This window comes from Callionymus lyra, chromosome 19, assembly GCF_982586985.1.
Source record: "Callionymus lyra chromosome 19, fCalLyr1.hap1.1, whole genome shotgun sequence".
Lineage (NCBI taxonomy): Eukaryota > Metazoa > Chordata > Actinopteri > Syngnathiformes > Callionymidae > Callionymus > Callionymus lyra.
The window spans coordinates 12,210,335-12,223,083 of NC_141836.1; the positions used below are offsets into that span (position 1 = coordinate 12,210,335).

Sequence of the window (12,749 nt, forward strand, 5' to 3'; positions counted from 1 at the left end):
ATTAGAAAAATGTCTTGTAGACCAGATTAGAACTAACACTCTAGAAGTTGAGAAAATCTACAAGAAGCATTATTCTAATTTGTCCATCAACTGCCCCAGATCGCCTCTGAGACCCCACGGCGCCACCTACGTTCAGAGTTCAAAGTCATTACTCAATCGTTGAAACTCACTCCACACTAGATCAACTCGCAGCGTGAAAATGAAGTAACAAGCCGCCATCTTGAGGAAAAAACTTTCTTAGCCTTTTTTCCTGAGAAACGATCTCAGCCTCCAGGATGTGGATTTGAACCCCAGAACGTAAAGCGTGCTTCATTCCAGTGTCAGAGAATGTATATAAAAAGTCAACCTGTGATAACAGTTGCTCATTTCTCCTCATGGAAATATTTACAGTTGGTTTTCATCTGAGCATGCAGTTCAAACAGACTTTGCCTGGTGTTGCCTTTTTCCAATTTCCAGATGCCCTCGTCCTCCAGGGGCCTTCCCACACGGCGCCTGCCCCCCCAAAAAATCCCCCCCTCTGCTGTGCCCCACTTTACTTTTGTGTTTATATGAAGACCTGCCATCCATTTTCCTTCACGTTCGGAGCAGAGGATTTATTTTTGTAAGCTTGTTTAGAGCAGAAATGCTCAACAGGTTTGACTAATTCACACGATAGCACACGTGCTAGCACATGGAGACGTGTTAGCATAGCTTATTTTTCAAGTTGAAAAATGACCTTTAAGTTAATACGCCCTTAGCAAAAATAAGTATATTCAAGTTTACTTTGAGTATACTTATTTTGTTCTAAAATTTAAGTAGTGTAGTATTTTAGTTTAGTATTGACATCCCTTGGCAACAAATAATTAGATTTAACTGTACTAAGCGTGTACTTTTTTTATACTAAAATTTAAGTAGTTTACTTTGACACCCCTCAAATGAAGTATATTCAAGTGTACTAGTAGTATAGTTACTTTATACTTAAAATTAAAGTAGTGTACTTGAAGTTTACTTTTGACTTTCCATAGGAAAAAAGTATTTTCAGGTGTACTGTGAGCATACTTATTTCATACTAAAATTGAAGTAGTATACTTGAAGTTCACTTTTGAAAAACCATAGCAAAAACAAGTATACAAGTATAGTTATTTTATATTAATATTGAAGTAGTATACTTGAAGTTTACCCCGGACATTCCTTAGCAAAAATAAGTATATTGTTCTATGAGTATACTTTTTTTATACTCAAATTTAAGTTGTTTGCAAGAAGTTTACTTTAGACATCCTTTAGCAAATAATGATATAAGTATAGTTATTTTATATTACATTTAATTAGTGTACTTGAGGTTTACTTTTGACATTCCTTAGCAAAAAGAAGTACATTCAAGTGTACTATGAGTATACTTATTTAAAAATAAAATTAAAGTAGTATAATTGAAGTTTACTTTTGACATCCCTTGGCAAAAAGTAATTTAGTAAGTTTTCTTTAAACTGGAAATGTTTACCTTGTACACAGGTAGCATAGAGAGCCTACTTTGAGTCTACTTCAAGTATACTTCTGTAAACTAAACTATAGACTCAAAATGTTTACCTAGTACAAAGATAAGTAAACTTGAAATAAACTTAAAATGTTCCAACTTAGTCTGAAGATGTATCACGTAACTTTACTTTCAACTATTCTACTTTTTGCAAAAGGCGACATTGACGGTGGATAAAAAAACAAGTTGGGTGTTGGATATTTCAGAAAAATAATTACATTCGCTATATTTAGCATATCAAGCTAACAAAGTAAAAACATTGTTTTTTAAATACAGAATTGACTCATTTTTTCACTTTTTTCTCCTCTGTATTACTTAATTATTTACTGGAATTGCAAACATACCTTTATTTTATTTTTTTATTTTTTTAAAGGTGGTCAGAAACACTTTTAACTACTTAAGATCCAGTAGTTTCCATGAAGGTGGAAGTTTCCGTCTACAACTCCGGTGTCAAACTACTCGCCTTAAAATAGTCTTCCTTTAACCTGCATTTTACTATTATTCAAAGTTTCTGTTTGTAATAGTATCTTATCTTAAACACCTTCTTAGGTCGACATACAAACATGAATCTACTTTAATCTTGAGACAACCATTGGGCGGGCCACGTATAAGTACTTAACCGGACGGATTTGGCCCCTGGACCACGAGTCAAAACTCCAGACGAAAAGGTTTCGGTTAAATCTAAACATTTAACGTGTTACGATCAGAGTGATCCGGAAAAAAAGAAAAACAATCATCTCCAGATGTGACGACGACGTTGATTATAATCACGTCGGAAGTTTGTGGGAAATCCTCCTTTGATGGTCGATCCCATGGACGCCGAAACGTTTGAAACGAGGACCAGAAGGAGACGGGACGGGAGCCCCGTCAGTGAGAGGAGGGGGGGGATGGTGGGACCCGAGAAAAAAAATCTGGAACCTATAAACTCGGGTTAAAGGGAAAACGTCAGGAATGGTCGATTTTCGGGGGCCGACCGGAGAGAAACACCTCTCAACCTTCGTCCCCTTTGATCAAAGCCAACCGTCGGGAGATTCGTTCTTCCTGTTGTCCCCGGAGCCCGTCCTGTCCAATCAGGGCGCCAGATGGGTGGGAAGCTGGAGCGAGGTTTTTTCGTGGGTTACCTCCCTTTTGAAAAAAAAAAAAGGATTCCTCTCCACTCACATGTATGTTGGACGCAAGAGCGAGGCAGAGGCGACGACCCAAGGAAGAGCTTCCCTCGGAACGACGGAACGATTCCTCGGAAAAAAAGATCGGATGTGGTAGAATGTAACAGCTGAGTTGGGGGGGCGGGGGGGACCAGCTCGACAGGAGTTTTCTAGAGGAGAAGCGTTTGAAGAATCGACGTGGGGGTGGAGAGACATACCAAAGAAAGGAGGGAAGGATAGCGATCCAGTCAAAGGAGAGGACAGAAAACAAGAATGAGAAAGGAGGAGCACTCCAAAGAAAGCCCAGCGAGACCATCCAACGCCTGCTCCGTTGTCGTAGCTACGCCCGAGCTCACCCGGCGCAAGCGTCCGACCCGATCCGGCGCCGAGGATCGCATTTCCACCGCCGCCGCCGCCACCACCACCACCACATCCCTAGACAAGGTCGCTCCGGGAGACGGCAGCGTAATCCGAACCCCGGGCAAGAAGCCGAAGAAGCAGAGTCCGCCGTGCAGGTCGCCGGAGTCGTCCGTCTCGCCCACACCTGGTCCTAGTCCCGGGGGTCTTTCGGAGCTCGACGACCCACATGGCCAGAGGATGATCGCCAACATCCGGGAGCGCCAGCGGACCCAGTCCCTGAACGAAGCCTTCGCGTCCCTGAGGAAGATCATCCCGACGCTGCCGTCCGACAAGCTGAGCAAGATCCAGACCCTGAAGCTGGCGTCGCGGTACATCGACTTCCTGTACCAGGTCCTGCAGAGCGACGAGATGGACGCCAAGGCCAGCGGCTGCAACTACCTGGCGCACGAGAGGCTGAGCTACGCCTTCTCGGTGTGGCGCATGGAGGGAGCCTGGTCCACCATGTCCGGTCATTAACACCTTCAGATCATTGTTCACACGCAAAAAAAAAACTTCCGTCTCTGAGTATTTTTCACTGTGTTTGTGTAGATCACACTGAAGGACCCAAGTGAGGAACGCACGGATTTGCTGAGACAGCGATTTTTTTTTTTTTTTGGCGTGACAGCTACAATGAACTCTTCCTCCTCCTCATCTCGCCACCCACTTTATCTTCATCATCGTCATCGTCAGATGATCAGGTACGGAGCTCCGACATGTGGTTTATTGTGTGAGACGGCAACACTTCATTGTGTTTTTTATTTACTTTTATATTGATTCAACGTCACTTAGAAGCTTTACCAGTGTTTTCAACAAAGAATGGGAGTAACTCACTTTATGTTGAGGATAAATGGGTGAAAGAACATCAAGTTTCTGCTAAACATGGAAGGAATTGAGGGTTTTTTAATAACATTTAAAGCAAATAATCGAACAAACAAAAATATTAAATGCAAGAATTTTTAATTTTTTACAATCAGGCTAAATATTCTAAAATTATTATTTAATTTGATTTTTTTAAAACCCATTTAGTTCGTTTTTATAACATGATATAAAAGCACTTTTTCTTCTCCATATATATTTTTCTTTATATCTAATTACTTCTCTTTTTTGAGGGGCGTAAATACAAAAATGACTAAAACAAAAAAACATTAAGTCATATTTAGAGACTATTAATGAATACAATAAATTAATTAATAATTACAAAATAAAATTGTAAGTTTCTACATCATCACGATCTCGTGAGGGCCACAAAAATACAGTCAAGGGGCCGCATGTGGCCCCCGGGCTGCACTTTTCCGAGGTCTGTATTTCACTCTTCGACTGCTATAAGTAAAAAAAGATCTGAATCTCATTTAACATTCCTAATTTAACTCTTAAAAAAGGAATTACAAAGAATTGGTTGACAGAAAAAAATACTGGGAAAGGAGGACTGACTATAAATAATATTTAATATACATATAACACATCCTGTTTTGTTTTTCAAATGATTATTTTTATTACTGCACTTTTTGTAAACTATGCAACTTCTTTGAGTAAGTATATATATACATACAATACATACATAAAACAGAAATATATTTTTTTTAAATATATTTATTTTAGCATTCAAAATTTAAAGGTAATTAGCATTAGCTTAGCTAGAGCGAGACAGATTGTTTTTTGGCGGGATCCATGAGATTTTTTGTAACCTTTTTTTTTCGGCCTTTTTTTTTAATATAAATCTACATAACGTGAAATATAAACATAACTATTGTTGTCATCTGGGTTTGAACTTTAGCATCAAAACAAACAAGCCTGAACTCTGACCTGGATTTAAGCTAATATGGAAACGTCAACATGCAGCTAACAGAACTAGCCTGGAGCTATTGAAGCTAAAGCTACTTCTACCAGAAAAACCCAAAAGAAAACGTATAAAGCGGCTGATGAGTTTAACACACATGTGCGTGACATACTTTTCCAGAGCCTCACAAAAAAAGATGGTATCTTTCCACCGGTGCTAGCGTGAGTTCCTCCTGAACCAGAGGTAAACTGATGACTCAGCGTCGTTGTTATTGTTAGAGTTTGTGTATTTATTGTGTTCCGTTGTGTTTATTGTGTTCCGTTGTGTTTATTGTGCCTTCTACGATGAAGAGAACAAGAAAATTATTTACAAATGAGTCATTATGACTGGAAAGCGGATGAAAAAATTACCCAAAAATTTTCTTTCGTGATAGGTCATGTGACCCATTTTGAACCGTCAACCTTTATTAGTTCAGAGTCGACGGACAAAGGCTTTTCCCAAATAGTTTTCCCAACTATCTTTCTTCCATCCAACTTTCTGACACATAAAAATGTGTTGACTAAACCCTCCATGCTGTTGTTTTTTCTTTTACTTGTGTTTTTATTATTTTATTTTTTTTAAGCTTTTGTCTCAGCTCAGGCCAATAAAAATACTCAGGAGACTCTTTCCTCTCGTTCTGGCCCAATTCTGCTTGCGTTTGCACGGAGCTGCACCCTGGTGGCGCCGCCGAACGAGGAGGCGTAATGAAAACAAACGTTTCCCTAAAAGCCATGAATCACGCGTGTCGCCATCAAAGCCAGGGGTTAATGTGGCTTCCCTCCGGGTCCTCGGGACGGACTGGGAGCCACGGAGGAGGTGAGAGCGGATTTATACTCACTCGTGGCCCTGCGTGGGATCTTGGTCGTCCATGAAGTCCAACCATCGGTGAAGACACAACTTCATTCGGGATCTAATACCTGAAAAAGTTGATCTTTTTTGCAGTTTCTTGATGAGAAATTCATCAAAAACACAATTAAAATCAAATAAAAACACACTAACTTCATCTTTTTATAAATGTATTAAGTATAATGAAATATATGATAATAAAACGTAACTTTAATAACAGAAATACAGCTTTTTTGGGGACTTATTTTGTCCCCAAACAGTGGCAACAGTTTCCCACAATGCAATGCAAGCTTTTTTTACTACACAAACACAAACACGCACACTAACAGTCCAATAAAACCGACTTCAAAGAAGCTGCTAATGACAAAACCTTAGTTGTCTACGTCACGCTTAAAAAGAAAAAAGTGCGGCTCGGGGGCCACATGCGACCCTTTGACTGTATTTATGTGGCCCCAACAAGGTAAAAAAAAATCATGTAGAAACAAACAACTCTATTACTTTTTTGGGGTATTCATTACTAGTCTCTAAATATGCTTTAGTCAGTATTTACAGCCCTTCGAAAATATTTAAGCAACGTTTAAAAACACATGCTTTTATAACACGTTAATTAATAAAATAGTAATTTGAAGCATTTTCAGCTTGATTTTCCTTCATGATTTGGTACTTTTCGCTTGTTGTTTTTTTTGCTCGATTGGCCCCTCACGTCAGTCATTGTATAAATGGTGGCCCCTGGGAAACTGCATTGCCTACCGTTGGTCTACTACAAGCTAGCTGTTGTGTTAGCATCGGGGTTTCTTCGTTTAAAGAATTGTGAACTAATTTTCACCAAATTATAATGACGTGTTTGTTTGTGTTTTCACAGCCTCGGACAACAGTTCACGTGGATCGTTGCTACTTGGATTCTTGCCTTTTTTTTATGATAGGAAATCTTTTCTCCGAAGGAATGTCAATAGTTTGTAGACGGTACAATGTTGTTGTTGTTTTTTTATATTTGTCGCCTTTTTACTTGAATTAAAGGAAATGCAGTGTTGAGTTTATATCCAGTTACTTTAGGTTTGTTGATTTTTCAACAACATGACTTTTTATTCGTGAAAATTTTCAAATTTTCAAAAGATATAATTGAAAAATGTCTGTTTCAAAATAAATAAGGAAATCGACTTGTATTACCGTTATTTGTCATTTGAAATCGATTGCCTTTTTTTTGCAAATGCGAAAACCTTAAGTATTAAAACTAATATTTGCAAAAATTTTGTTTTTTTTTGTCTTTTTGATGAGAGGCTCACAGGGAGAATATAGTAAAAGAGAAAACAGTATAAAGGTTCAAAAACGCACAGATAAATTTAGAAAAACTCAAATGCTTAAAGAAAAAAACAAGAGAAAAGTGAGGTTAACTTTACCTTGAAGGTGGTTGGATGACACTGCGGACTGGAACCAGGAAGCTGAACTATTAACTGAAAGGAAGGATGCGGAACATAAAATGAATCATGAAAAACATGAATAAAGTTAGAAACGGTATGTTTTTGAAGTACAACGAAGACAATTTATTTTTGAAACATTTTAATTTGAGAGAAAAATATCAGTACAAAATAGACAAATCTTTCTATACATAGACGTGGCAGGAAATGTTAGATAAAAACAAGATAATGACGCAGTTCTTCGTTGTGTTTATACAAACACACACCTGTCAATCCAGTTAGTTCATCGATACCCATACACACACTAGGCCAGCGCGGAAAGCGCACGTGTGTACTTTGGTCTGGAAAACTTCTATGAACAAAGTATAAAATAAGAGGCCGACGTGGCTTCTGCGTAAAGGAGACGAAAAAACTACATATTATACACATTTACAGGATCGTAAGGACACGAGTGAACATATAGTGTAGAGAAAACACACAAACCCGTGTTGGGTTCACACAGTAAGACACGTTGGTTTTTTTTTAAGGCTTGTGTTCCTTCCATTCGCAGAAACACGTCTGAGGTTTTCTTAAGATTGTCTCGCGACTGAAGCTGGTGTTTGGATCAAGGTCGTTCGAAGGTCGTTTGGATCGTAAAGGCTTTTTTTCCGGGGGGCGTTCAGCCATTTTTGGTCCTGATAAAAAAGGCACATGTAGTACTCAACGGTCGCCACCAGGGAAGAGTTATGTGATCCGTAGTTCTACTTCCTATTGGTGCTCCGCCCTCTAACTGCTTCGGGGTAAACCAATAGCGAGGCGGTTAGAGGGCTTCGCACCAATTCGTAGAACCTGAGATTATGAACTCAGGGGTTTTCGGGACATCGTAGCCGAAGCGAGAGCTTCATTGTTTTGTACAACGTTAGCGAAAAGGCACGTGAGGCTCTCTGACTGTAGTGACATCTGGATTAAGACGTGTTAGTTAGAAAATAATTTCTACTTATTAAGTACAAAAGTATTTTGGTCAGGAAATACGTCTTCATAAGACACGTGGACAGAATACAGAGAGTGGAGCTGTCTCGTCGGTTTTTTTTTTCCCCCAGAGCTTTGGAATTTTCATTTGTTTCACATTCTGGAATGCACAGTGCAATAAAAAAAATCTGCAAAAAAAAACAAAAAACACACGGTTTGTCCAAAATCTTGTGTTTGTCCCGCGGCTAGTGGTTATACGCTTGTGATGACCTCGTCAAAAAAACACAAAAAAACAACAGGACGTTACAGGTAGACACGTGTGTTGGGACGTCCTCGTGCGTTGATGAAGTGCAGCTTTGGTTTTTCGAAGAGCAGTGAAGTGCATCTGTAGTCCAGCATTGTGTGTGTATGTGTGTGTATTTGTGTGTCTGTGTGTGTGTGAGTACTAGAGAATTTCTGGCTGTGACTTCAGTGAGGTTTTCTGTCTTCTGTGAGGAGTCATTGTTCATTGTCGTGCTCCATGGGCTCGTCTGGAGGGCTGGAAGAAAGACAACAAATCACAGCGAGCGTGAGACTGGGAGTGTGTACAATCTGACGATACAATACTGTAATACTGTAGAAAAAAAAGGATATATTGTGGTATTTTTCCAATTCTGTGTCGCTTCTTCTTCTACTACTTTTTAAACGCTGATTGCAACCGGCCCTCGGAACCATATCACCGACTCTTGACAGCGCTTTTTCGGCAATGGAAACAATTGTGTTGTGTTTCATTGTGTTATTGTTGTGTTGTTTTGTTGTAAAATGAGTGTTTTGTCAAGACATACGTCACCAAAATGGCGGCGGTTAAGTGTCGAAAGTGTCCATCAATCCACACTCAATTTTCTGACTGTTTAAGTGCACCAACTGAGTGTGAATAGTGCACTAAATTTTCGCCATACTCTTTTTAGCGGCACGCACTTGTGCACTCAAAATATTAAGTGCAGAAGTGTGCGATTTGGGACACACTCCAAGTTTCTTTTAAAACCGATATGTGCAAATAACATCTTTGGAAGCTACCGGAGTCGAGTGTATCCTCTCGTCCCCAGTCATGACCGGATTTCATTGTTTCTTAAGCTGTGGAGGACGTTATGACTGCTGCCATCTAATGGCCGGAAATGTCATTGCAACACAATTACATGTCTAACCCTTGATTTTCTGGTACTCCTGTTGTGTTATCAGTTTTATCCTGCCCTTTAAAGTATATACTTTATTGAGTATTGTTTTGATTGTTTAAGCGCTTTGTGACCCTGGTCTGGAAAAGCACTATATAAATAAAAATGACTTACTTACTTACTTACAAAAATTAACACGTGCTAAATAAAAGAATAAAAGCTTGGTAAGTACATTTTAAACAATCTTTAAGTATAAATTCGACATCAACTACCTCTTGTCGGAGAGAACGCCCACGGAGAGCGAGGCCAGAGCGTTGACGGCGTCCGACTCCTCGCAGTCTCTCCTCTGAGCCGCTCGGTACGACAGACCCGCCGACCCGGCATGAGTCTTGACGCTCGGCCAGTACTGACCTGCAGACACACAACCAGTTAAGATCCTTCGACTCGACTGCTGCTGGCGGAGATGTTTCTTCTTACTCTGGACCTTGATGACCATCTGCAGGGAGGCCACCGCGTTAGCATTCGGTTTCTGGGCGAGGACTTCCTCCGACAGCTGATCCTGCAAATGAGTTCACAGAGAGGGAGTGAGACGGAGAGAAAGCGGGAAGTAACTCAATCACACATGAGGCCAAAGTCTTTGAAAAGTCAAGGTCTTGAGCCAAACTTATTTATTATTAATATTAATTATCTCCGGGTTTTACCGGATAAAAAATGTTCGAAAAATCATTTTTTGATTAAGTTAGTGAAAGGCAAACAACCATTCACACACACACACACACATGCACGCGTACACACACACAGGCACGTACGAACACTCACATGCACGCCTACGCCCACACACAAACATACACGCATTGCACACACACACACACACACAACCATTCACACAAATGCACATGCACGCACACAAACACGCATGCACGCACACAAACGCACATGCACCCAACTATTTACGCACACATACATGCACGCACACACGCCCACAACAATTCACACACACACATGCACACAACCATTCACACACACACATGAGCACAACCATTCACAATCATGCACATGCACGCACACAAACACGCATGCACGCACACAAACGCACATGTACACAACTATTTACGCACACATACATGCACACACGCACACAACCATTCACACACACACGCCCATAACCATTTACACACACACATGCACACAACCATTCACACTCATGCACATGCACGCACACAAAAACGCATGCACGCACACAAACGCACATGCACACAACTATTTACGCACACATACATGCACACACGCACACAATTATTCACACACACACGCCCATAACCATTTACACACACACATGCACACAACCATTCACACTCCTGTACATGCACGCACACAAACACGCATGCACGCACACAAACGCACATGTACACAACTATTTACGCACACATACATGCACACACGCACACAACCATTCACACGCACACGCCCATAACCATTTACACACACACATGCACACAACCATCCACACTCATGCACATGCAGGCACACAAACATACACGCATGCACAAACACACACACACATGCACACAACTATTTACGCACACATACATGCACACACGCACACAACCATTCACACGCACACGCCCATAACCATTTACACACACACATGCACACAACCATTCACACTCCTGTACATGCACGCACACAAACACGCATGCACGCACACAAACGCACATGTACACAACTATTTACGCACACATACATGCACACACGCACACAACCATTCACACGCACACGCCCATAACCATTTACACACACACATGCACACAACCATTCACACTCATGCACATGCACGCACACAAACATACACGCATGCACAAACACACACACACATGCACACAACTATTTACGCACACATACATGCACACACGCACACAACCATTCACACGCACACGCCCATAACCATTTACACACACACATGCACACAACCATTTACACTCATGCACGCACACAAACACGCATGCACGCACACAAACGCACATGTACACAACCATTTACGCACACATACATGCACACAACCATTCACACACACACGCCCATAACCAATTACACACACACATGCACACAACCATTCACACTCATGCACATTCACGCACACAAACACGCATGCACGCACACAAACGCACATGTACACAACTATTTACGCACACATACATGCACACACGCACACAACCATTCACACACACACGCCCATAACCATTTACACACACATGCACGCAACCATTCACACTCCTGTACATGCACGCACACAAACACGCATGCACGCACACAAACGCACATGTACACAACTATTTACGCACACATACATGCACACACGCACACAACCATTCACACGCACACGCCCATAACCATTTACACACACACATGCACACAACCATCCACACTCATGCACATGCACGCACACAAAAACGCATGCACGCACACAAACGCACATGCACACAACTATTTACGCACACATACATGCACACATGCACACAACCATTCACACACACACGCCCATAACCAATTACACACACACATGCACACAACCATTCACACTCATGCACATGCACGCACACAAAAACGCACACAAACGCACATGCACACAACTATTTACGCACACATACATGCACACACGCACACAACCATTCACACGCACACGCCCATAACCATTTACACACACACATGCACACAACCATTCATGCACATGCACTCACACAAACATACACGCATGCACAAACACACACACACATGCACACAACCATTTACACACACATATGTACACCAACATATGTACATGCACGCGCATTTGCACACACAAACAAACACACACGCACGCACATTCACACACAAGCACATGCACACACACACACAATTCAGAAGTCCAAATTAGCCTTTTTACGCTTAAGTACTGTGAGACCAGAGTAAACCCACACAAACACAGGGAGAACATTGTAACAGTATGAAATTAAGTTACTGAAAGTCTCGGTGTAATTGTTACGATCCATAATCTTCGTTCCTTATCTTATCTTAAACATTAGCGTCTTAACAGGACAAGATATTGACCGTAATATGATGTTGTTTGATTCACGACGCTCCACATAAAATGAAGATAAACATGTAGAAGTCGATGTAACAGGAGGAATAATCTCACGTTGATGCCCAGGAGTGCACTGACGCAGGACTCGGACGCGTCGCAGATCGCCGTCAGGTCGTGACCGCCTTCGAGGGACAGAACCAGGCGTCCCCCCGCCAGCGCCATCAGCTGCTGCGTCAGAAAACCGAAGCCTGTCGGGGGGGGGGGGGGAACAGGAAGTGGCAACAGGGGACGAGAATAGTATTAAGAAGATGAGCGTGTAATCATGTGACCGCCGGTAAAAACGGAAAGCTGCAGTAATCTGTGATGAAGTTTAAAAACAAACTAGTATTTGAATGTACAAAGTTGTAATCACTATAATCAGGCACAGAAGCTGTAATCATATATCAATGGCTGCACTT

The 12,749-nt window shown here is 41.2% G+C and overlaps 2 protein-coding genes across 4 annotated transcripts in view; one reads left to right on the top strand and one right to left on the bottom strand.

Moving 5' to 3' along the window:
• Positions 1-2,826: 2,826 nt before the first annotated feature.
• On the top strand, positions 2,827-6,754 carry LOC148059527 (twist-related protein 2-like). Of its 2 annotated transcripts, XR_015709381.1 has the most exons (3): positions 2,827-3,523; positions 3,604-3,752; positions 6,579-6,754. XR_015709381.1 is itself a non-coding variant. In XM_087781146.1 (1 exon), the coding sequence occupies exon 1, from the start codon at positions 2,929-2,931 to the stop codon at positions 3,529-3,531; it is 603 nt and encodes a 200-aa protein (XP_087637272.1). In that variant the 5' UTR covers positions 2,827-2,928. The 2 variants fall into 2 exon arrangements, 1 of the variants encoding a protein (XP_087637272.1); XM_087781146.1 differs by lacking the exons at positions 3,604-3,752; positions 6,579-6,754 and having other exon boundaries at positions 2,827-3,531.
• A 512-nt stretch (positions 6,755-7,266) lies between these two features.
• The window catches only part of hdac7a (histone deacetylase 7a), a 42,489-nt gene continuing 37,006 nt past the window's right edge, over positions 7,267-12,749 (bottom strand). For both annotated transcript variants that reach the window (XM_087781289.1, XM_087781288.1), the window contains exons 23-26: positions 12,406-12,539; positions 9,708-9,789; positions 9,503-9,641; positions 7,267-8,617 (exon numbers count right to left, since the gene is read on the bottom strand). In XM_087781289.1, coding sequence (XP_087637415.1) covers positions 8,578-8,617; positions 9,503-9,641; positions 9,708-9,789; positions 12,406-12,539 — 395 coding nt within the window. In that variant the 3' untranslated portion in view covers positions 7,267-8,577. The remainder of the gene's footprint in view (positions 8,618-9,502; positions 9,642-9,707; positions 9,790-12,405; positions 12,540-12,749) is intronic.

Bases quoted from the DNA above. Each gene is read 5' to 3' on its own strand.
- LOC148059527 (XM_087781146.1), top strand. From the start codon at position 2,929: ATGAGAAAGGAGGAGCACTCCAAAGAAAGCCCAGCGAGACCATCCAAC.